General features: G+C 37.3%; 1 protein-coding gene across 14 annotated transcripts in view; it reads right to left on the bottom strand.

Moving 5' to 3' along the window:
• Nucleotides 1-23,008, bottom strand: part of MBNL1 (muscleblind like splicing regulator 1) — a 169,030-nt gene that overhangs the window by 131,098 nt on the left and 14,924 nt on the right. For 12 of the 14 annotated variants that reach the window (XM_006771129.2, XM_006771124.2, XM_006771128.2 and 9 more), the window contains exon 1: nt 6,824-7,280. The exons of 1 other annotated variant lie outside the window; for it this stretch is intronic. In XM_006771129.2, the coding sequence (XP_006771192.1) occupies nt 6,824-6,997 (174 nt within the window). In that variant the 5' untranslated portion in view covers nt 6,998-7,280. Of the gene's footprint in view, nt 1-6,823; nt 7,281-23,008 lie in introns of those variants that run through there. One more of the 14 variants, XM_015568745.1, reaches the window with a different exon arrangement.

The following is a 23,008-nucleotide window of genomic DNA, read 5'->3' on the forward strand; positions in this document are numbered from 1 at the left end:
GGGGGACTCCCTCTCTCTAACTCTCCCATCCCAGTGACTCCCTCCTGAAAATTCCTTCTCCCCTTCAACCTTATCCATCAAAGGCCTGATTTTATTCCAAGCAACACTTTAAAGACTACAGTTCCCACCTTTCCTTGCTGCCAAAATCAGCCAATGAGAGACCAGGAATAATCACTGGGTGAAGCTTAAAGGACCTTTATTCAAAGGAGCCTAAGTGAGCTGGGCGGTGGTCCCTTTTGCCCTTGCTTCTTCCTGCCTCTGGGAATGGCAGAGCTGATGGCTGGCGCCCCAGTGGCCATCTTGCAATTTTGAAATAATCTTAAGGTCGAAAGTATGTGCTCCTCAGGAACTAAGGATGAAGAAACCTCTGTTCTAATGACTATGGAGTCATCATACAGGCCTGGACAACTGACTAAAATATAAACCCTTACTCTGCTAATGCCACATGCTGGGGAGGGGTTGTCTCTGGTACTCAATGCTGATTATAATTACTTAAAGACAAAAAGTGTCTAAGTCATTTTTGTGTGATCCCAGAGAAAAACATAAAGAGGGATCAGAAACAACAGTTAGGAAGCCAAACAATCAGGAAGCTGGAAAGAACTCAGAGATGAAGCATAAGAAGACGAGAGGTCAGAGATGACCAAGGCCAAAGGTACCCAGGGGACAGCCTTTCAGCCAAATTGTAATGTATAAGGGTTATAACTATCAGTAATTTTCAAAACAGAAATCCTTATAATATAAAAATTTTATCTCTAACAAATCAAATGTTTTACCTCAAAGTGAAAATCTTTTAAAAACATGCCAGAGAATATGAATAATACTGTAGGTGATGTGTAGTTGATGTTATTTGTAGAAAAAAATATACTATTAGAATTAAAATCTTTTTCCATTATCAATAAATATTAGAATAAGATCTCACTAGAATTAATCTTGTTTACACTGAAATTCACAGAGAAATCGCTATTCTAATAATGTATTATACACCACACAATTAAGTTTGCTTAGCTTTCAGTTGCTCTGACTGAAGTTTCTACATATTATCAATAACTATCGTTAGTGCTAAATCAAAATCCATCTGGTTATTGATCCATGCCCACTGATTGTCATAATTTTTGGCCTGTTAATATAGACCATTGCTCCCTATCTAAAAGCATGAGATGTGTTCCTGCTAAAGTTAAAACAAACAAACAAACAAACAAACAAAAAACAACTCACAATTTCCTCAATAGGATCTCTGTGTCAGAAAATAACCAGCTTTATCTAAGTCTGTGGGAAGGCACAGACACTGCTCAGCATGAAAGGCAATGGGTTAGCGATGCTGGTAACTGAAATCCTCTCCTTATCCTGGGCAAGGAAGACGACAGGGTACGCTTCCCAAACCAGGTTCCGAGGTGTGTCTGTTCTGGGCCTAAGTAACATTCCATTTCTCACCTCTGAAGTCAACTGGGCGGATGTCACGCTTTTCCTGACTGGAAGATTTTTACCCCACGTGGCATGGACTCTCTTAAGTCACAACAGTCCTGTAGATGCAACTGCTTTGAGGCTGTTTGTGGAATCAGAATTTTGTGTAGGTTTAGAAGTCTGAGTCACAAAGTTTGAACTCAACTGTAAGTGCCACAGTGCTTTAGGTTTAAGTTGTTTTTAGTTTGTCACCCACACAAACTGAAGCAAGGTTTAAATGAGAAATAGAAATAGAGGCAGTGCACCAAAAATCTTCTGGAAGGAAACAAATTAACTGGCTCTAGAAGTAGTGCCTTAGGTAGCAGGATTCAAACCCTGGCTTGAAATATGTCCAAAAGTTTAAAAATCTGCACTTTCTTAAAAAAAATATATATATTTCTAAAAGAATTCTAACTATCAGAATATAAATTGGTAAAGGAGTCAAGTTTTTTTACCAAAGCAGCTACAGCCATTGAGAATTTCATTAAGGGAAAGTTCATGTCAAAGTTGATGACACCACAGCACATTTGCAGGGTATTCTTGACAAAGCTGTGCACTTTCTGCTTAGAGAAGATACCTGGAACTTTGACATGATACACACCGCTACACATGTCATGCCTTATTGTCAGTTCATGTCCAAAGTCATCATGGGCAAACAAGGAAGTCCTGTGTCAACCTGTCCCTGAAAGACACACTGAATATGTACCTATACGTAACAATATGTCAAAGTTTTAATATCACATAGGAAACGCCATTAGCAAACAATAATCCAACAATAACAACAACAAAACTCTTAGTAAAAGTCATTGCAATTAGAAGCCTGCCAGGTCAAAGGCGTCACTGAAAATGGGACGTTTAGTCTGAAACTTGCAGATATCATTTTGTCAGGATTATCAGTCAAGCCCGTCGAAAAATTAGGATGAAAAGACTATGCTGGGGATTTAGAAAGAGCAGCACCAGGGACAATTGCTACGTTGAAGATACACTGTGCTGACAATGGAGGGTCTCCTAAAATTTAACTGCAAAGACCTTCAGGACCACTTCATAAAGTCCAGTTATGCTAGCCCTGTCATGTGTGAGCAGCTAGAGGCTGGACTGGCCTCACTGACTGACGTTCTAGTTGTTCATGTACCTGGATGCTCACTTGTCTGTGTCTTCTAATAGCTGATTTCTGTATTTCATATATTCTTCCAGGTCTCCAATTACACTTCAAATGTGCTCACTCAGTGCCCTTGATTTTATGCCACCTTGCGGTGGGATCCGATCTCTGATGTATCTGATAAATTTGATCGGCTGTGCTATCTATATACACAAATGTGTATGACAGTGAAATAAACGCTTAATTAGCTTAAACAAAATTGCCTAATGTGATAACAGAACAAGTGAGTTTTCAAATATAAAAGTTTTGTTATATTTTTGGAAAATAGATATAAACATAAAGATTATATCTCCCCACCCCCGAGTACCTGAAAAATAAATGGTTTTTTAAAAAGAATCAATATGCAATAGTCTATTTCTGTTCATCATGTGGTGAAAGCTTTGTTAGAATACAGATCACTTGGCATCACATTAAAATACATTCTATAGGCTTCTTTCCATCAACTACCTAAATTTTAGTTTAGAGATTTACTGGGGGGAAAAATTAGTAACTTGCCATTAACTATTAACTAGATAATAATTTCTGATACACAATGTTCTAATGGCAGCTTGCAGGGTTGATATTTTTCTTTTAATTTTTTTTTCTATTTTGTCATCTCTTCAGAAACCATAAGAAAAAAAATCTCCTCTAGAATCAAAGAGTGTACCTTTTTAAATGTTCAGGGTTTCTGGTATTACTAAAACACTCAAATCTATAGTTTGCAAGCAATTTAATTTGAAAATACTTTTAGACTGTTGTATATTAAGACTGCAAGTTTAAAAGAAATTAAGTGAGAAACATTAAGTGCTTAAAATATTGTTTAGTTATAAACCAGTGCACATTATTACAGCCTTAGCTCTTTCTTACTGTTGTCATTCCACTGCTAATATATATATACATATATATGTGTGTGTGTGTGTGTGTGTGTATCCCTCATTACGATGTATTCTCATTTACTTATCAACATATTTATTGTGATACAAAATTCTGCTTTCATCTAGCCAACTTAGAATCTAAGTTTATTATTTAAACTTTAACATCACCAATGGGCAACTAAAATACTACCGGCTAATTTTCCTCCTACTGCCTTTAGTCATATGCCGATTGGTTTCTTTTGCATAACGACTTTTCTGAACTGTTCGACTTGTGTTTTTAATGAAACAAATTCTCCTCTTCTAAGTAGAGAAGTCTGCTATACACGTAAGTCACCTGGGAGCCTGGCCAAAGTCTGAAACAGCACAGCTGAAGGGTACAGCCATTTCACAGGGTCCTCGCGGCGAGGATTTGGTTTGCTTTTCTAACTTGCTAAAAATAGTCCATTACACAGGCTACCTCCATCTCACGGCTCAAGAACTCACAAAAGGCTGGACTGTGGATCGCAGCAACACACAGAACACATTTTATTAAAGAAGTCAGGATATTGCAAGTTTTCTCAATTCCTTCCGTTTACTCTCTGAGACAATACAAATGATCTAGCAGTTACTGGCATGGAAATCTCATAATGCTCCCAAATTTCAGAACTTCAGGCATGAGTCACAGGCTTACTTTAACTGTTTTTAAATATGTTTTTGATCTATTTTAGCCACAAAATTAAACACAGGAAGACTACTATATAAAAGGTCAGATTCCAAACACTGTGTTAAGAATCACATGTGCTAAAAGTATATATAAAAAACAATTTTTGAAACATGAATACTTAATTACCTTTTCAAAAATTCTAAAATTAATTCTAAATATAGTTATTTCACTCACATTCAAGGAACTATTGCTTTGGGAATGAAGGTTCACCATAAATACATTTGTGTCTTCTTCCTCAGATTCAAATCAATATATATATATATATATATCCTGAGATAAAGTTCTGAGTCGAACCGGGAAAGGCTGTCTGTGATTTTCAGGAGAGATGAAGGGTCACCGACTCCCGCTCCCAGGCAGCACGCTGCCTGGCAATGGATAGACAAAGCGGTAGGTCCGTGCTTGTAACATCTAACAACTGGAACATTCTCACAGTCTCACACTCAGGATTGTAAATGTCAGAATGAATTACATACTGTCCTAACCTAGTGTTGCAGCTCAAGATAAGACACCTCTGAAATGGTGCTTACCACAGCAACTCCGGAATCTGGGGGGATTACCCGTATATATATATATATATATTTAATCGGGTTTTAGACTAGGAAGTAAATTTCAGTTTCTCTTAGAAAGACAAAGAAGAAAGACGAAGTCTGCATTGATTAGCGGCTAAAATGGGTTCATTTCATCAGTAAATTTTAAATCTTCCAATTATTTGTTGTTTAAAAAAAAGTAAGTCCTTGATGTGGCGGTTGAATCCTGTTAACCACACAGCACGTCTCTAAGCAAAGCTGCTACTCTACTCAAAGGGGGACTGTTCTGCGGCCACAAGTGAGCAGAGACTAAGAAAAATATTTTGAAATGGAAAAATAGCAACTGAATTTTAATGTTCCACAATGCTCCCAAATGCTGTGGAGGCAAGCCTTCTGTGAAACCACTCAATGTCACGGCCAAGTTAAATGCCCTTCATTTTGCAGCTACCAATGCACCATCAACTGTCTGTAGGATTAAAAATTGGATTTACTAGTAATTGGGTCAAAAGAGGGTTACTTATGGACACAGCTGTTTACTGACAAGTGTAATTAGCCCTTTGCCCCTCATTTTATGGATCCCAGTTTCTAATTACACCTACATTCAGTCGGCATGAATGTCGGAATACATGTTCACAAAGCTACAACCACTGTGCCCTTCAATGAGGTCTTTAGAGTAAAGGGGGAAAAAGGACCCCATGATAACTTATAACTTTTGCTTACTGATCTTTAGGATTAGGATATTAAGAATAATCTAACACTGTAAGTTATCTGTGTTACTGTAAATACCTTTTTTTTTATCCTACTCTGAAGATAATATCCTTGAGTCTTTGGAGAAAAAACTTTAGCGAAGGGAGCAGCCCAATCTGGACCCAAAAAAAGCAATTAACTGAACTAGTTAACTCTTAAGTGCACTCATAACATCTGAGCGAATTGTATGTTGGCTTATGAGCTAACTATTTCAGTTAATTCACCCCATGTTATTAAGGAAAGCATATGATAGCACTATTTTTTTTTTTGCAAAACAAAGGATAAAACTATGAGACTTTTAATATATATGTGTGTGTGTGTATAAACACACACACACACACACACACACATATATATATATACACACACACACAAACAACAGAGCCATCTCAAAGACTCAAAGAGGGAATTATATTGGCACATTAGTATTCAAAGGCAATTGAATTAAACCAAACAGAAAGAGCACCCAGGAATCTTCATACTCCTAGACTTGACCTTGCATATCAAAATTAAAGACATGTATGCTGTCTTTTAAAAGAGCCACTCTCAAACCTGATACCTAAAATACAAGGACATTTTTGAATGTCTAGTTATACTAAAGTGAATCTTTTAGTATTATGGTACCCACGAAAACTAACTCTTAATATTTCTAGCTGAGATTGTTACAAATAAAAAAAATAATTAGGACCTAACAGAAAATAAAGTTCCTTCAAATTAGAAATTTAGAAGCTACAAAAAATTTCCAATTAATACTAGTACTTAAGAGTTTCTACTTATTTATTAAACTCACATTCAACAAACTTTCTGGCTTAGATAGGGTGCTATAGGCAGCAGATCAAAACTTCTAATTATTTTTTCCACAAATTGCATTGCTTCTGGCCTTAAAACTATATGCTCATACAATGAAAAGGAAATCCATAATGTCAAAATGTTAATATAAAACATCAAGTTTAGCTGACCTAATATTTGCTATTCTTTTATAACATGACAGCACCTTTAGAAACAAGTAAAATCAAGTCATCTTCATTCAGCTTCTGCCATGGCCTTGTATATAATCTACGCATATGCTAACACACACATGTATCTACATTTCTATTCCTATAGACGCTGACTTATTACGAAGCTAAAAAGCTGACACTTTCTGCTCTAGGAAAAAAAAAAAAAAGCATAGCTTTAAAGGACTGGTAAAGTTATTCATAACAAACAAGTTTGGCCAGGCTTGCTTCTATGGGTTCTCAATCAAGGCCCCCAACCCCAACATCATCAATAAGAACACCCCATAGAACTAAACTATTAACAAGGCAATCCATCATCCCAAACTCAGTCAACTCTATGTCCACATCCCCTCTATTCAATTATTGCATAGCCTTAAAATAATGTAATATTTACTCACTTTCAATGAATCAAAGCAGGCGATTACTCGTCCATTTTCAACTTGGCAGCTTTTCGAAGGATGTGCAAATTTACAGTCTGTGTCTGGCCGCGAGCAAGTCCCCCTTTGGAACTCTCTACAGACTTCCAGTGTTAGCCATTTTGTGTCCCGAATTGGTGCGACACTCACAGCCATGTTTAGATTTTACAGGTAGTTAAATTTTTCAGTGAAACCAACAAACCCAACCCCCCCTCAAAAAAAAAACTACTACCAAAAAAAAAAAAATGCTGAACTGATAAAACTGTAAAATGATGATGAAAACGTCCCCTCCAAAATACGTTTCCCCCACTCCCTGCTTTAAAAGTACATGGAAAATTGTGTTGTCGATATCAAGGAAAAGATCTCCCACTAGAAATTCACAGCATGAAACTGTTAATTCAAAGAGGTTTTGGTGTGTGTTTTTTTAGAGCAATTTAGCAAAATCGAGAAAATGGTTTTGTTTTGTTTTCCTCCTTGATTTCCTGGCAGAAGATATCTTACTTTTTTTTTCAGCAAACTTTTCGTTCAAAAAAACTAAAGCAGCCTAGGGCAATGCCAGATACTTAGAGCTTTTCTCTTGATTCTAAGTAGAAATGGGGGTGTCTGGGCTAGAGGTGGAGGGTGGATGTGCTGTCGTCACAGTCTAGCTGGCAGCAAGCAAGGCAAAAGCAGAGACTGCTCTAGAAGCGGTTCCAAGCAGCAGAGACGTCAGGAAAGGCACTTCTTAGTACCAACCTGTAGAAAAAAGAGATAGGTTAAGATTTACTAAAGTAGCACTTCACCGATGTCCTACAGTACCACAACCTTGCCATGTGCTACCCGACTAAGTCATATTCGTGTCAGCCTGCTCTCTTGCTCTCTGTCTCCCTCTCTCTCTCTCTCTCTCACACGCACACACTTGCTCACACACACGCGCACACACAATACTTACAGTGAGGCATATTGCAGCCAGCCATCGTAGATTTATTAAAAAAAGGGGCCGTTTCCCCTGGTGAAGCAATGCATGATAGAGAGATAACCAATCACAGATAGTGTTGCAGCAATATTCTGGGCAGAAAGCCAATAGTGTGGGCTGTCTTATGAAAGGTCGCGCCTGTCAGACGTTCATTACTATGCTATAAGCACAGAAAATGTCCATCAGATGTGACTTATTCCACTGCAAGAGGAGAGCATGTGGGTTTTGAATTTACCCAACATGCAGTGAGTGGACTAAACCATGTTAGTTTCAAAACAGCTCCTAAGACAAGTCCGAGCACTTGAAGATCATGGCCAGAGGCGGGTGGGGGGGAAAAGCAAGGTTTAAAAAATTGCAGCTGGCTTCCAAGCTGCTCTCCCTCTGGCTCCGGGCAGGGACGGGCACTGAGCAGCCTGCGCCTGCTGTCCTGACACGTGAATAAAAAAGGAAAGGGGTGTTTACGAATGGTACGTTCTCCTGACCTATCCAATTCACTTCCTTCTGAAGCCCGAGTCCTGCCCCTCCGCTGAAAGCAGCCCTCATACTGTAAAACTATTCCATTCAGCCGGCAGACACTTTGTCAATATATCACAGGCAAGCGAGATAGGAACAAAAGCATCCTTTATTCGTACATTTTTTAAGCAGAAGCTGAGGTCATGTGGGGAAAAGAAGGAGTGCAGTGTTGTCGGTGTGTCTGGCAAATCTGAAGTCAACCTCAAGGGAGAAAGTGATTCCATTGCAGAAACATTAAATATTAAGTGAGCAATTTGATTTGGGCAGCTAGTGTGATGCACTTCAGGGGTACGAGTGAAGCCGGAGGCTGGGGGGCGGGGGACGTGGGGGGAATCCCCTATTGCCTAATTACCTAAGCACTACAAGACTGCTCCTTAGAGCAAGGCATTTTTGCTTTTAGCAACTTACTTTCTCTTTCATTCGGAAGGGCAGACTTTCAGAAAATGCTTAGTAGTGACAGAAGCAAAAGTATACATTTTTCCCTTGTGAATGTTATCAACAAAAGTAAACAAGGCTTTAATAACCTAAAAGTTTCACCCTCCAAAAAGGCAAATGACACAGTCGTGTTTGCTTATACTTCTTCAAGGGCCAAAAATGGTCAATTGGCATATGGTACATTTATAACCTAGAAACCAGAAAATGCCTATAATATAGACTATATAACTGAACCGGAATATAGAATATGAATATATATTACATACATGTAAACATGAATATCTAGCACATATTTTTAAAAATTTATTTTAGGGTTAATACTGTCATTCTTAACATTATTTTTTTTTAAACCTACCAGATACTTCGCTTAGAAAATACTGAAGTAACACTACAACTTTTGAGAAAGATAAAAAAGAACCAACTCATATCAATGCTCAAGAAATATTTTTGTTTTCAAAATATTTTCTGGTCCTAATTCCTAGTTCTAACAGAACAAAGTCAGGCCAGTCACCAACTCTAACATCCATCCACCTTCCTGAATCTTTGCCCTGATTCAGAATTTCTCAGCTACTTCATGCCTTGAGCATGTACCACACCTGAGTCAACAATCTCTGTTGTCCTTCCCTCTAGAGTTTTGAAATGCCTCACCTGCAACATTCACTTCCTGCAAAAGCCAGCTAAGAGGCCCCCTCCTCCAAGAAGCTCCCAAGATGCCACCTCCTCCCTCTCCATTCATATATTAACCTACCTCTCTGAACTACTACACGGCACCCTATACAGGGTTTTATTTCCTTACAGGTCTGAGCCACTGTCCCCAAGGGCAGAAATAATCTGTCCCTAGCATAGTGATGAAAAACAGATGGATCTCCATAAATGAGGGTAAATCAAGTGATCGATGACTATATCTGGAATGGAATTATCTCCAGGGCACAAAGATACACAAACACACGTATGAGCACACCCTTATAAACATGTACATGAGCACAACACATGAATATAATCACATACCTGAACACACACATACGCACACATCCGTCACGGCCGCTATAAATTACTACATCCCAGCGTCACGTCTAGGAATCGCCTTGGCCTGGACAGCTCCCTCGCACATTCCACACAGCAGCTTTTCCCAAACCTCATCACTCTCCAGGCCCTACTCCTCCGTGTGGGGATGATCTTCTATGTCACAAATATTTCCTAGTCCAAATAGCGGCCCTAGGGCATGAACTCTCTCTCACCTGCCTGCCGCCCATCTTTATACTTCCTGCATCTTCTCGATCTCCCAGGAGTTTTCCCTTCTTCTGCCCACAGCTGAGCTTCCACCTTGACTCACCCCTTCTTTCCCTTTATATTCCCTCAATATAGGAACTTTCCTTCAATTCTTTCTTAGCCCTCCAAGGGGTGAAGTAACTCCAGCATGGAGGCGGTGGCCTGGCCGGAGCCAGCGAACCCTGGTGGCTACGTGTCCTCCTCTCCGGAAAGCTCTTAAGGCGTCATTCCCAGACTTATGTCTACAGTGTCATCTACACGTGCTGTATTTCTGCTCCTTCCTCTCCCATTCACTGTGGAATCTGTATCCGTGTGACCTCCACACCTATTACTTCACCGTGCAGCAACAGCCGGCAATGCCCCGTAAAAGCCAAATCCAAAGCCTTTACTTGACCTCTAATACCATTTACAACTCCCTCTTTCTATTTTTTTTTCATTTTTCAATTACAGTGTACAGTCCATATAGTTTTGTGTTAGTTTCAGGTGGACAGAATAGTGGTCAGACAATTATATATTTTATAAATGGTCCCCACCTGGCATACATAGTTTACAATATTATCGGGTAGAGGGGATCAATGGGGAAAAGGGGAGACATCTGTGATATTCTCAACAATAAAGATAAATTTTAAAAATGTAACTACCAATTTATACTTCTTAATCCCTTCACCTTTTTCACCCAGTCCCCCAACCTTCCTCCTCTCTGGCAACCATCAGTCTGAGAACTCCCTCTGTCTCAAACCTTTCTCCTTATCTTGAACTGGCACATTCTAGTCTTTTGGTTTCTCCCAGTGCTATACTCTAGCCTCCTGCCTTTCAGAGAGCAGTGGGGAGGAGCTGGGAGGGTTCCTGGCATATGCCAGAGGCTCGGAGTCCTGGGACTTGTTACAGGCGAACCCTTTGTTTGGTTTGACACATGCTTCCTCACCCCTTCAACTGGGCAAATCCCTTCTCCTTGTCTAAGTTGCTATTCAAACATCAACTCGATAAGACTGGGCTAACTATGGTAAACATTATTCCATCTCAGAATATTCTCAGTACTTTGTATCTCTTGCTTCTTTTAACCCCTAGGTTACAGACTCCCTGACAACAGGGTTTATCACCACATTTTTACTTGGTACCTAGAACATAATAGATTTTTTTAAATGTTTGATAAATAAATTTTACTTAAACTGATGATAATAAACATTGCTATGACTATATAAGGATGTATCCCCAACCCTGAGAAAATATTTCAGCATCATCTTCGGGGTCCACACTATATGAGGAAGGAGGATGGTACCATTACTAATGTCTTCAATGCTTGGAAGTTCTGCCTAAATACAACTACCAAATCCATTTCTAGAAGTGATTACCTTCCCCTACTGCCATGTTATAAGCTTAATCCACTCAATTACTAAAATGCTGGCAACTGGGTGCTCTAATTATTTTTTAATTTCTGTAGCAGAGAAATTCTATTTACTTCAAAAGGCATTACTGGAAGAATTATAGACATATCTCTATAAGTTGAAAATACTATTTAATTGTAAAGTATATTGGGGAGGATGATAACCAAAATATTTATAATTAGCCAGGCATGGACACAGAGCAATCAAAATGGATACCAACCTTTATGCATTATTACCTAGCTGTAATGTATCTAGTAATATGTGTTTCCACCTCTGACATGGGACGGGGGTTTGAGGGGGGGTAACAAATTTAGATTACACTTTATAAATTTATTTGACTAAATTGCTGATATCAGATTATCTTTCTTTTTGCTTAAATAAAATAATTTCATGGGGGACTGAAAATCTTCATAACTTAATATATTGGTAATTAAGATTTCATTGGATTTGGATTACTACTGAATTCCCAAAACATTTCTTCAACTAGTAATGAATTTTTGTCCTACACAAGAATATTGAAACAGGTGTGGGTAATGTCCAGACTTTTATATAATTCTTGCAAACATATCTGCACTAGAAATATGGGTTTCTTATAAATATTAAAGGAAATATTGCTGCTGTAAATATATTTACTAGATAAATTGTGTATGAGGTAAATTTCTGACCTATATTTCAACATCTATATAATAAAAGCCTAAGCGACCGTTATAGTGAAACGACCAGAACGACCGGTCGCTATGATGAGCACTGACCTCCAGGAGGCAGACACTCAACCCAGGAGCTGCCCCCTGGTGGTCAGTGTGCTCCCACAGGGGCAGTGCCGCTCAGCCAGAAGCCAAGCTCACGGCTGGCAAGCGCAGCTCCCACCACCATGGCAGTGCTAAGGAGCAGCGAGTTAAGCAGTAAGGAGTAGCAAGCAGGCGGGCGGTAAGGAACTAGGGGTCCCGGACTGCGAGAGTGTGCAGGCCAGGCTGAGGGACCCTCCCCCCAGCGCAGGAATTTCATGTACCGGGCCTCTAGTATTATAATAAACTTCCCTCAACAACAACACAAAGATTAGGGAATTTAATAGTTTTGCAGTGAGAATCAAACTTTTTGAAACCTGCCTAACAACAAGCCCTTTACTGACCAAATTCCAAACACTCACCTATAGAGTTCCTCGCATTGTGTGACTTGTTCCACAAACAAGCAAGCATATTCTGTCACGAGAACCAAAAACCAATTTCTCCTTGGGTGATACCGAAAATCACTGTTATTTTTTACTTTAAGATATGAGGGGGAAAATAAAAAGGGGAGAAAGAAAATGTAAAAATAGAAGAAAGTAAGTCAAGAAAAGGTTCAAGGATAAAAAAAAAATTTAAAGCATGGGAAATAATTACTCATAGTAATTGATATATGTTAGCATTAAACCGATAGTGGATGTCTTCATATAAATATCTATGTAAATGTACATACATACCTCAATAGAGTATAGACACAAGGTATGAGAATAAAATGCTATTTTGGAGAACTAGATGGCTTCCATGAGCAAGATAAAATTTCTTACTCACATTATGTTTGCTAATCATTTCAGTTCTTCTGAACAAAAAGATAGGCGGCTTGGTCCTATTAATCTTAGAGTAGATAGCTGGGAATTTGGGGGACTTTTTTTTAATAGCTTTTGATTTCTGAAATAGGTTACATATTGAGGAAGTTAACTGAGTAATTATGTGAGGGCTTTTTTTCTCATTTACAAAGGCCATTTTATTCTAACTGGAAGAGATGTCCAACTTCACCATGTATATTTGACGGGGTCAGAAAGGGAGCCCCTCGCCCCAAACCATAACTTCTCATCCCCTTCACTGGTGTCGACAAGTCTGTAACTAGCAATGCCTCACTTTAGTCATTATTTAATACATTACTAAATAAAGTCAGCAAGAGAATAAATAGATAGATAATAAATCAGTAAGTTTATTTGGAAAATTAGTCATTTACTATGTTAGCTCATGAACAGTTTTGCCCAGGGTTCATCCCAAATATTAACAGAGATTTCCATATACAGCCCACTAAGCATTTCTGGAGGCTGTAGAGCCATTTCTCTGCTCACTAAGTTCCTAAATAGAGAAACAGAGCTGTTATTTCTTATATGGGAAAAACTGTGGTCCAAATGAGTTAATGCAGTCTTCAGCAGTATTCCCGTCTACCTAACAAAAAGCTGAGGTCAGTGTTTCTGAGCGAGGGGTAAGCACACTATTGAAATTTTAAGTGATACAGAAACAACATACTTTTAACAGAAGCACTGGAATGCTAACACTAACCCATCGAGCCTGTGATTACACAGGTATGATAACTTACAAAGGGCTCAGTTTTAATAAAAAGAATTTAAAGAATAAGACTAAGTAAATACATTGGCAAAAAAAAATCATGAGGGAGATATGCAAATGACTGGTTTTAGAAACACTGCTGTGAAAATAAGAAAACTCAACCACACATCCTCGGGAATGGAATGTCAGTGTGGCCTGCTGGTAGACCTACTGCAAGGTGCTGTGGGTGACAAGTGGCTACCAAGAAAAGAAAGGCTGTTTACCAACTTCAATAAGTAATCTAAGGTCTGCCAAAGCATTTCTTTAAAATTCTGATAGGTCTGATTCCCTAATCATCAAGTGGTCCCTTATTGGAGGAATAAGGAAAGAACGTTAGTGATGCACTCACTATCCCCAAACATCAGAATTCCAAAAGCAGCTAACCAAGCTGCACTCACATTAGAAAATGATTATGGCCCCTAAGTATTTATAGTTAAGACAAAATAAACATGAAGCCTCTACTCAGACGATGATTAAAAAGCTAATTTGAATTGATTCCCCTATCAGGTAAAATTTAAAAGGCTTTAAGGTCATTAGAAGATAAATGTATCATGATGGCTCACTGCATTTTGTACACCAGGTCACTAGCTCTGTACCTAAATAAGCCTTCATCCAATCCCCACTGCAAATTTATCTTCCTAGAAGCTTTTCAAGCTCACTATGAAAAGTATTCAACCAGAGGATGTGAACAGAGATGTGTCTACTTCTCACAAGAAGACATACAGGTGGCCAACACGTATATGAAAAGATGCTCAACTTCACTAGCTGTAAGGGAAATGCAAATTAAAACCATAATGAGACATCCCTTCACACCTGTTCTATGGCTGTTATCAATAAGACAAGTAATACCAGTGCAAGAGAGGATGTGGAGAAAAGGGAACCCTTGTACACTGCTGGTAGAAATATAAATTGTTGCAGCCACTATGAAAAGCAATATGAAGGCTCCTCAAAAAGTTAATAAAGCTATTTTTAATATATACACATATGCACACAAAGGAATACTACCTAGCCATAAAAAATAAAATAGTGCCTTTTGCGACAACATGGATGAACCTTCAGAGTATTGTGCTAAGTGAAATAAGTTAGATGGAAAGGTCAAGAACAATATTTCACTCATATGAGAGATATAGAACAAAAAGCAAAGAACAAACAAGCCCACAGACACACAACAGGGTTGAGTGAAGGGTGAAGAGGTAAAGAAGGTCAAATGGAGACAGAAGTAGACTAGCCCATGGGTAGTGAGGACACAATGCAACATACAGATGATATGTTATAAAACTATACACTTGAAAATTATATCACTAACCAATGTTACCCAGCAAATTTATTTTTTAAAAATATCCAACCTTCAACACCAGCCCAGACTTACTAGACCCTTCCCTGGCTTTAATTTTATTTCACAGAACTTGTTAGTAGTTGTCATAATATTATGTACCTATCTCACGCCCTGCTTATCACCTACCTTTGCCATAAAAAAATGTACACTCCAAGACAGCAGGCAGGTGTCAGGTTAGTTCTCCAAGACAGAGCCAGCACCAAATCAGTGCCTGGTCAGAGTCAGCCAACAATCAGTATTTGTAGTTCAACTGAATTTTTCCTCAGTATATCTGAACACTAGTTCATAAGGATGTTCTACAAGTTACAAGGTCTTGACTATAGGCACACAATTTAAGACACTGTCATCATCACCTTTATAACTGAAGGAAACCAGCACCAAACTCCATCCATTAGAAAGAATAAGAGGCAAGGAAGTTAACAGAGAGCCATATTTACATTCCTTTTTAATTATGAAGTTGATGAAAGATTTTTTCTTTTATCCACAGAATAACTGCAAACAGTTACATGTGGCTTTGCAAATCTGAAGCATTTAAACAATTATCTGTGAATTTCTGACAGAATCAGTCATCAATTCTGGCAAAAGAAGAGAACATTTGCATTTTTTTTCTGATGATTTTCAAACAGGCCACCTTTTAACATTTATCTTTTATTCTAGAAACGAGAAAGTATAAAAAAATAACATGGCCCATCCTACTTTATCATTTGTCTACAGAAAACATTAATCCCATTTAGTATTATATTTACTTATTACACAAAAAAGTTACTTTATGGGCATTAGGACGTCATTTTTGATCTGTCCATATCATTTAGTAATCAGAATACAGAATACAACAAAATAAAGAATGCTGGTATGTGCTCAAGAGCTAAACGGTAGAAAAACCAAATGTCACCCTCCTAGCAATTTTCAAGAAGATTGGTACATTGACCCAACAGAATCTAAATGTGAAATTAGTATAACAAAACTGTGAACATTAAACGGAATGCAATACATTTTGATATTTTTATTCCCACTGCAATTGAGTCTATAGTTTACTTAAATAAGTTATATTTTATTTGGCATAGTAACTAAGGGCCAAAATCTTTATTTTAAATTTCAACCTTTACGACTTCTGAACGATATCTCCTAGCTTCTTTTTTAAAAAATATATCTTATTGATTTTTTTTTTTTAACAGAGAGGAAGGGAGAGGGATAGAGAGTTAGAAACATCCATGAAAGAGAAACATCAATCAGCCACCTCCAGCACACCCCCTACTGGGGATGTGCCCGCAACCAAGGTACATGCCCTTGACTGGAATCGAACCTGGGACCCTTCAGTCCACAGGCTGATGCTCTATCCACTGAGCCAAACCGGTTAGGGCTATCACCTAGCTTCTTACTGCAATTGGTGGTATCACTGCCTAAAACATTTTTAAATATGACCTTCATTGCTTGAGAAATGACAGCAAATTCATTTATGCTTCCCTAATAACATTATTGCACAACTCAAAAATAAGTGTGGCATTGATTAATGAGAGAACTGGGAAATGTTCCCATGGACCTTGTACATCCCTGAAATTAGCTGCATGTGTAGCTCTTTGCCCCACTGTTCCAACTTTTCTTCCAACATAGATATCACTCTCACAAGATCTCCATAATTAACTCATCTCTGTTTTCCATTTGAGCATGCTCAATTAATTGAGACAAATTATAAACTCAACATGTAAAGAAATTTTCGAATTCAGGCCAAAATACAAAGCATATCTCTATAGGGACCACATCATCATAGTTGCCATATTTTCCAGAGCTCCTAAACATTTAACGTGGCAATAGCCCTCAATACTATCAACTATATCTGAGTTTAAAAGCTTGATCTAAATAGATAAATCTTGAATTTCCAGATGTCTGATCAAAAACCTAATAGTAATTTCAATCTAGGAATTTTCATTGGCTTATTTCTACTAAAGAGTGCCCAAAATATGTTGCTTAATTATTAATCGTTATGAGAAAAGTATATAAAAATCTGTTTGTGGTTAAATAAAGACCTAAAATAATTATTCTTCAGAATACACTAAATGAAACCAGTTATGAATATAGTATGGTATTACTTGAATATATCCCAATTAAATGAATTAGTGGATTTCCTATAACACAACACAATGCATAAACATTTCCTCCTTCCATTTAATCAGTAAAAGTCCCTATAGTTTCACATATGTAGCCCTTATTGAAAAGTTTACAAATATTCAAGCCACAAAATTGTTACACAGTGTAATGTTAGAATCCTATAGATATTTCTATTGATTGATATGTTTGGTCTAAGATTACCTTTTTAACAAATATCAAAAGATCCTCTTAATAACATGCAAATATCAACTGAATTTTTCCAGTAACAATAAAATATGAGAATCTCAGGTGAACTTGAGCTTTAAAAAAAAGTCACAAATTCACATATCCTTACATACAAACAAGAATTGTTTCTCCTGATAGTGAGTCAAGACCCAGTTGTCTTTCCCTGGTTTAAAGGAGGAAGATATGTTACAAACAAAGACATGCTTTGACAACTATTATTTTCACTTCAGTGTAGTGTAAGTATTCTTTTCAGAAGGTTCTACAGAAATTACATATTTAACTAGGTCTGAGATGTTGAAAAACAACCAATTAGGCTGATATTATTGCAACTGCTATAGAATAACCCTGAGCTTCAGATTGCATTTTGCAGAAGCATAAAATTTCAAAAGGCAGCTCTGCAGTTCTTTAAAAGGGTGGTAACAATATTCTCAACAATTAACTAATTTTTTTTAAAAAGGGTGGTAACAAGGAGGCATATTTTGTTTGTCTCTACCTCAGTATTTCTTATAAGGCTTCACTTATAAAAAAGAAAAACATACTGGGAGGTTCTACAAATCTGAAAATATAAGATTAACTGGATAAAAGATAATCCGTCTCCATGATAACTAAATTTATATCTCTACATAAATGGTTTACCACACTTGGTGTCACAACTCGAATTCCTTGAATATCTAACAGACTTCAGAACTGAAATCTCATTACATAAGCATTGAACAACAATGCAGAACTGGAATCTGTGAGTCATTCATTCCCAGTAACTTTGCAAACATACATGAAAATACCAAGAGTTGTAAAATAAAATTAAAACCTTCCATGTGGTGTGATTAACAGTGTGAAAGTGAAGGACCTCATATTAGAAATGTAAAGGCTCAAGAGAAAATTAAAATTTCAACCAAACAGTGTCTATTTACATTTTGAGCCTATTTTCTCCTTACATATCTAGACTTTCACATCTTCAGTGACCACAATAACCTGAATTATTTCAAAGTCAAATAATTAACAATTTGTACTCTTAACTATAGTTCTGCCTTTTTTATGTATTAAGCTTAGGTATAAATTATAAAGCTATTTCCTATATAGAGTAAATAATAATGGAAGAGTTGGTAAAATAGAAGTTCAAATGATGAACAGAAATCTCTAGCAAATAATTTATGTAAATTACATAGATTAATGCCACTCTTTTTCCTTTCTCCCCCCCCATCTCTTTTTCCCTCCCTCCCTCCCTTCCTTCTTTTTGTAGTCTTAGATATCGCTAAATGAATGTATTCACTGCAATAAATTTAAAACAAACAGAAGAGTTTTATTGGAAGTCAAACTGAATTTCCCCTCCATCTACTGTCAAGTCAGAACCCTCTCAACCCAAGGTAACAACTATTATTAGTGTGATGTGGCTAGTCCTTTCCCTATTCATTTACATACATATATACACCTGGTTTATCATTTTACAGAAACAATGGAAACATACTAAGCATATTATTCTGAAACTTGCTTTCTACAGTATATATTAGTGACCTTTTTTTGTCAATGGAAATATATCAAAATAAATACTGCTTAACAACTATGTACTACTCCACTATCTGTCCATTTTTTACTAATAGTAACCTATGTTAAAGCCAGCTTTCATTATTTTAAGTTGGTTAATTGTATGAACCAACTATGCTTACATATGAGTGGTTTTAATAATACACTTTGAACATAGAATATTGCATATATTAACTTTGAGCTAGAATAACAAATTTCTTCCCCAAAAATGTTTACCAAAATGTACTTCTACCAACAATGACTAAAATGCTTTACAATGTCTGTTAAAATGTACATTAGACCTTAAATGGATACCATCCCTAAATCTAGATTGTAAATTTCTATTGTGGGAATGGGCAAAAGATGTATGTCCTTTTTCCGACAAATAGAACGAAAGACTTGTCAATGTATTTTGCAAAACACTTTGAACTGTTAGCCCTTACATGACAACTAATCAATGGAAACATTTGTAAAATCAGTTTTTCCACTCTTGTTATTTCAAAATAAACCATTTCATTCCTAAAACAATCACAATATGTATATTTTGTAATTATCTGCCAAAGAACAGGGGCTGAAAGCTTGAATATTAGTAAATTTGGGGGGTGACAGTGTATCAAAACAAAAAATATATAACTTACTATTCTTATTAATAAAAACAAAATGTGCAGTTAAGAGTCCGCAGGGCATGTTATATTTGGGAAATCTCTGACAGCACAATATCTAATGATTAAGGGGATGCGTTTTTTACACATTATTTCTACGAATGTCAGAAAATATCCTACTCCACTCCCTCCTTTTTTAGACACTAATTGACTAAAGGAAATGGTTTCTGACAACGGCTATAAATAATGCAAGGCGTTATCAAACTAGCTAAGGCACAATAAACGCGGTGAACTCACGGAGGCCCAAGCACATTTTCCCACGTGGTCCTTTCCCCTGGGGCTAGGGCTCCTCTTGCCTCCTTTCTGACCCTGGACCGGAGTGTTCTCCTGAAGTGCCGTGTACTTCCAATTAAAAGAACCAAGACAGGCATATGCTCTTGGCGGACTTTTGCCAATGGACATATGCCCTATTGGAAGAGAAAATAATCTCCCTTCACTTAGCCCTCTTTCAAACAGGCCTTTTTCAATTATTAAAACAGTTCAGAGAATAAAGAAGTACTTGAAACTGGATTTTTCTCAAAAGACTTCAGATGGTTGGTTGGCAACGTGTGGGCATGTCCAATGCTTTTATTATCTTTTTGTCAATGTGATTTCAGCATGTTATCAGAGTATGAATAAAAATCACGCTTCTCAGGAGATGAGATCAAAGATTTTCTTGTAGGATGTTGTACTTTCCAAAAGAGTAAACGTACTGAACACACAATGAGCAAACTACCCCGGCAGTTTGCGGCTTGACTCCTTTGCTAGAGAAAGAACACCCCTTTCTTAATTAATTGTTCCCAAGGTTGTGTACATTCTGAGAACGCTGTAACACATGAGGAAATCCCTTCTAACGCGACAGTGATTAAAGGTCTATGTGTCCCCACCAGCAACATATGCACTTAAAGAGCAATAACCAACTTTCCAAGGAAATCACGATGCATTGGTAGCTGGCTAAAAAAAGCCACGTAACCGCCAACAGTTTATCAATAGCAGCACTTTTTGTTCTGGGATATAAATGCTCCTGAAAGAATCTTAAACTATCTGAACAGTCAGCTGGGAAGGACTGTTAAAAATATATATTCCTAGGACCTATCCTAGACCTACTGAGGCTGAAGACGAGGAATCTACCTTTTAACCAAACTCTCTAGGTTATTCTCAATTCCATTAGGTATTGGCAATCATAATCAACTGGAGCTAAAATAGTACTCCCACCAGCAATAATTTGTTACATTTCTACCCAATAATTTTCTAAAATCCCAACGTATGTCCTGAAAAGGCAGCTTGTTGGAGATTTGGTAGCATGCCTTTTGATTATATTCCATCAACTAGATAGAAACATACCAGCAAAATGTTATGCAAAGTTATGTTAAATTCACTTTTTAAAATATTATTTTAAACCAGGCACCATGCCATGTCTGCCCCTCCACATCAGTCTGTGATACTACACACCATGTCATATCACTCTTCACATCTCAGATCACTTACGTTACATTAATAGCACGCAAAAACACACTTCGTTTGTAAAAAGAATCCCTCCCCCTCAGTATATTTAAAGGATTACACTGGATAAATTCAAGTAAAAAGAATCCCTCCCCCTCAGTATATTTGAAGGATTACACTGGATAAATTCATAAAGCAATCTTAAAACTTTCTATTGCCCTGGTCAGTGTGTGGCTCAGTTGGTTGAGTATTTTCCCATGCACCAAAAGGTTGCTGGTTTTATTCCCCAAAAAGTCACATACCCAAATTTCTGGTTGGATCCCAGGTCAGGGTGCATGCAGGAGGAGCTGATTGATGTTTCTCTCTATGCCTCTCTTCCTCTCTCTCTAAAATCAAATTTTTAAAAGTCTCTATTATATTTGAATGTCAAATGCACCATCTATAATAATCTATAATGATAAAAGCATAATATGCTAATTAGACCGGATGTCCCTCCGCACATCCTTCCAGATGACCTTCCAGACAAAGCCAGCACTTCGAGGGAAGGCCTGGTCCCGGGTACCAGAGGGAAGCTGGTGCCAGAAGCCAGGGGAAGGAAGGCCTAGGCTTGCACGAATTTCACGCATCGGGCCTCTAGTTTATATATAAACACATGCATAAAATAAATACTTTAGAGATAGTGATAGTTAGTCTCCTTATTTCATATTTATAGTAACAGTTTATAATAGTATAGTTATTTTTCAAAAAGATGAAAAAACAATTAAGCAGCTATACAATCACTGCAATATGATAAAATCAATTGTTAATAGATAAAATGTGAAATAAGGATTATTATATGTAAAGGTGTATAGATATGTACAGATGTTTGTATGTGTATGATCAAAAGAATATGAAAAACTTTAACGAAATTAGTCAAATCATGTTCTTCATGTATAACTAAAATGTAGCTTTTCATTTAAATTCAAGTAAAACCTCTGTGTTAAACTTAATAGAGCGGGAAAGAGGTAAATAATGCTTTAATCTTCTCACAATAAGAACCACTTTATTTTAGATAAAACTACAAACTATGCACCTTCATTAAGTAATAACCCTTTCAGAGACGAACTTTTGAGAAGCTGGCTTGTGCTACATTTCTTTCTGATTTATGTATAAAATCTGCAAGGTGTTCCTCTGGTTCTTTAATAAAAAAGTTTCTACTGGAGGAACCAAGTAGAAAAATTTATCTTTCCCCAGAGCTCATATATTCTGTTTTTGTTCAACACTAGCAGGTAATATTTTATATTTTGGTATACAATTTCCTTCACCTGAATTTTGACATTTGCTACTCACACCTCTAAGCGATGGCTATATCATCTTGCCCGCCTGTGAACAAATAAAGTCAGGCTTGCATGGTTAAGTGACGGACTCACCAAAGTCCCCTAAGATAATTAAAGGGAAGAATTGGGACCCCAAATCAGGTCTTCTGATTCAAATCTGAAATTTAATTCACAACACATGCTGACAACTTAATGCCAAATTTTGTGGAAATGACAATGACTACAAATATAATGGAAGCCATAAACCAGAGAGAGTCGGGGTGGAGTGGGATATGATGAAGCGGCCCGACTGCATCACTGTGGCTTGTTCTGAGAAGTAAGTGAAGGAGAAAGCCTTGCCTATAGATTCTTAAGGAGATAAGATGATCCCTCTATGGAGCTGAGAGTTGGATGTTATTGTCTTTATACGACTATGGAGTATGCACTGGACACTAATGACATATACTTAGAGATGTGAAAATTATACACATGTCTATCAGTTTCTTCTTATTAAGACAGTTTCTTCTTATTAAACTTATTAAGTTTTAATCCAGTAATTAATACAACACCGGGTTCTACTTAATAAGTGATTTAAAGATTGTCTTTGAGCACAATTTTATTTTTGTTTGTTTGCCTTCTGAGCAAGAAGAGTCGACATTTTCTTCAGAGCTTTCATTAGAGGAGTTCAAATTGTATCAGCA

The sequence above is a fragment of the Myotis davidii genome, unplaced genomic scaffold (genome assembly GCF_000327345.1).
Source record: "Myotis davidii unplaced genomic scaffold, ASM32734v1 scaffold245, whole genome shotgun sequence".
Classification (NCBI taxonomy): domain Eukaryota; kingdom Metazoa; phylum Chordata; class Mammalia; order Chiroptera; family Vespertilionidae; genus Myotis; species Myotis davidii.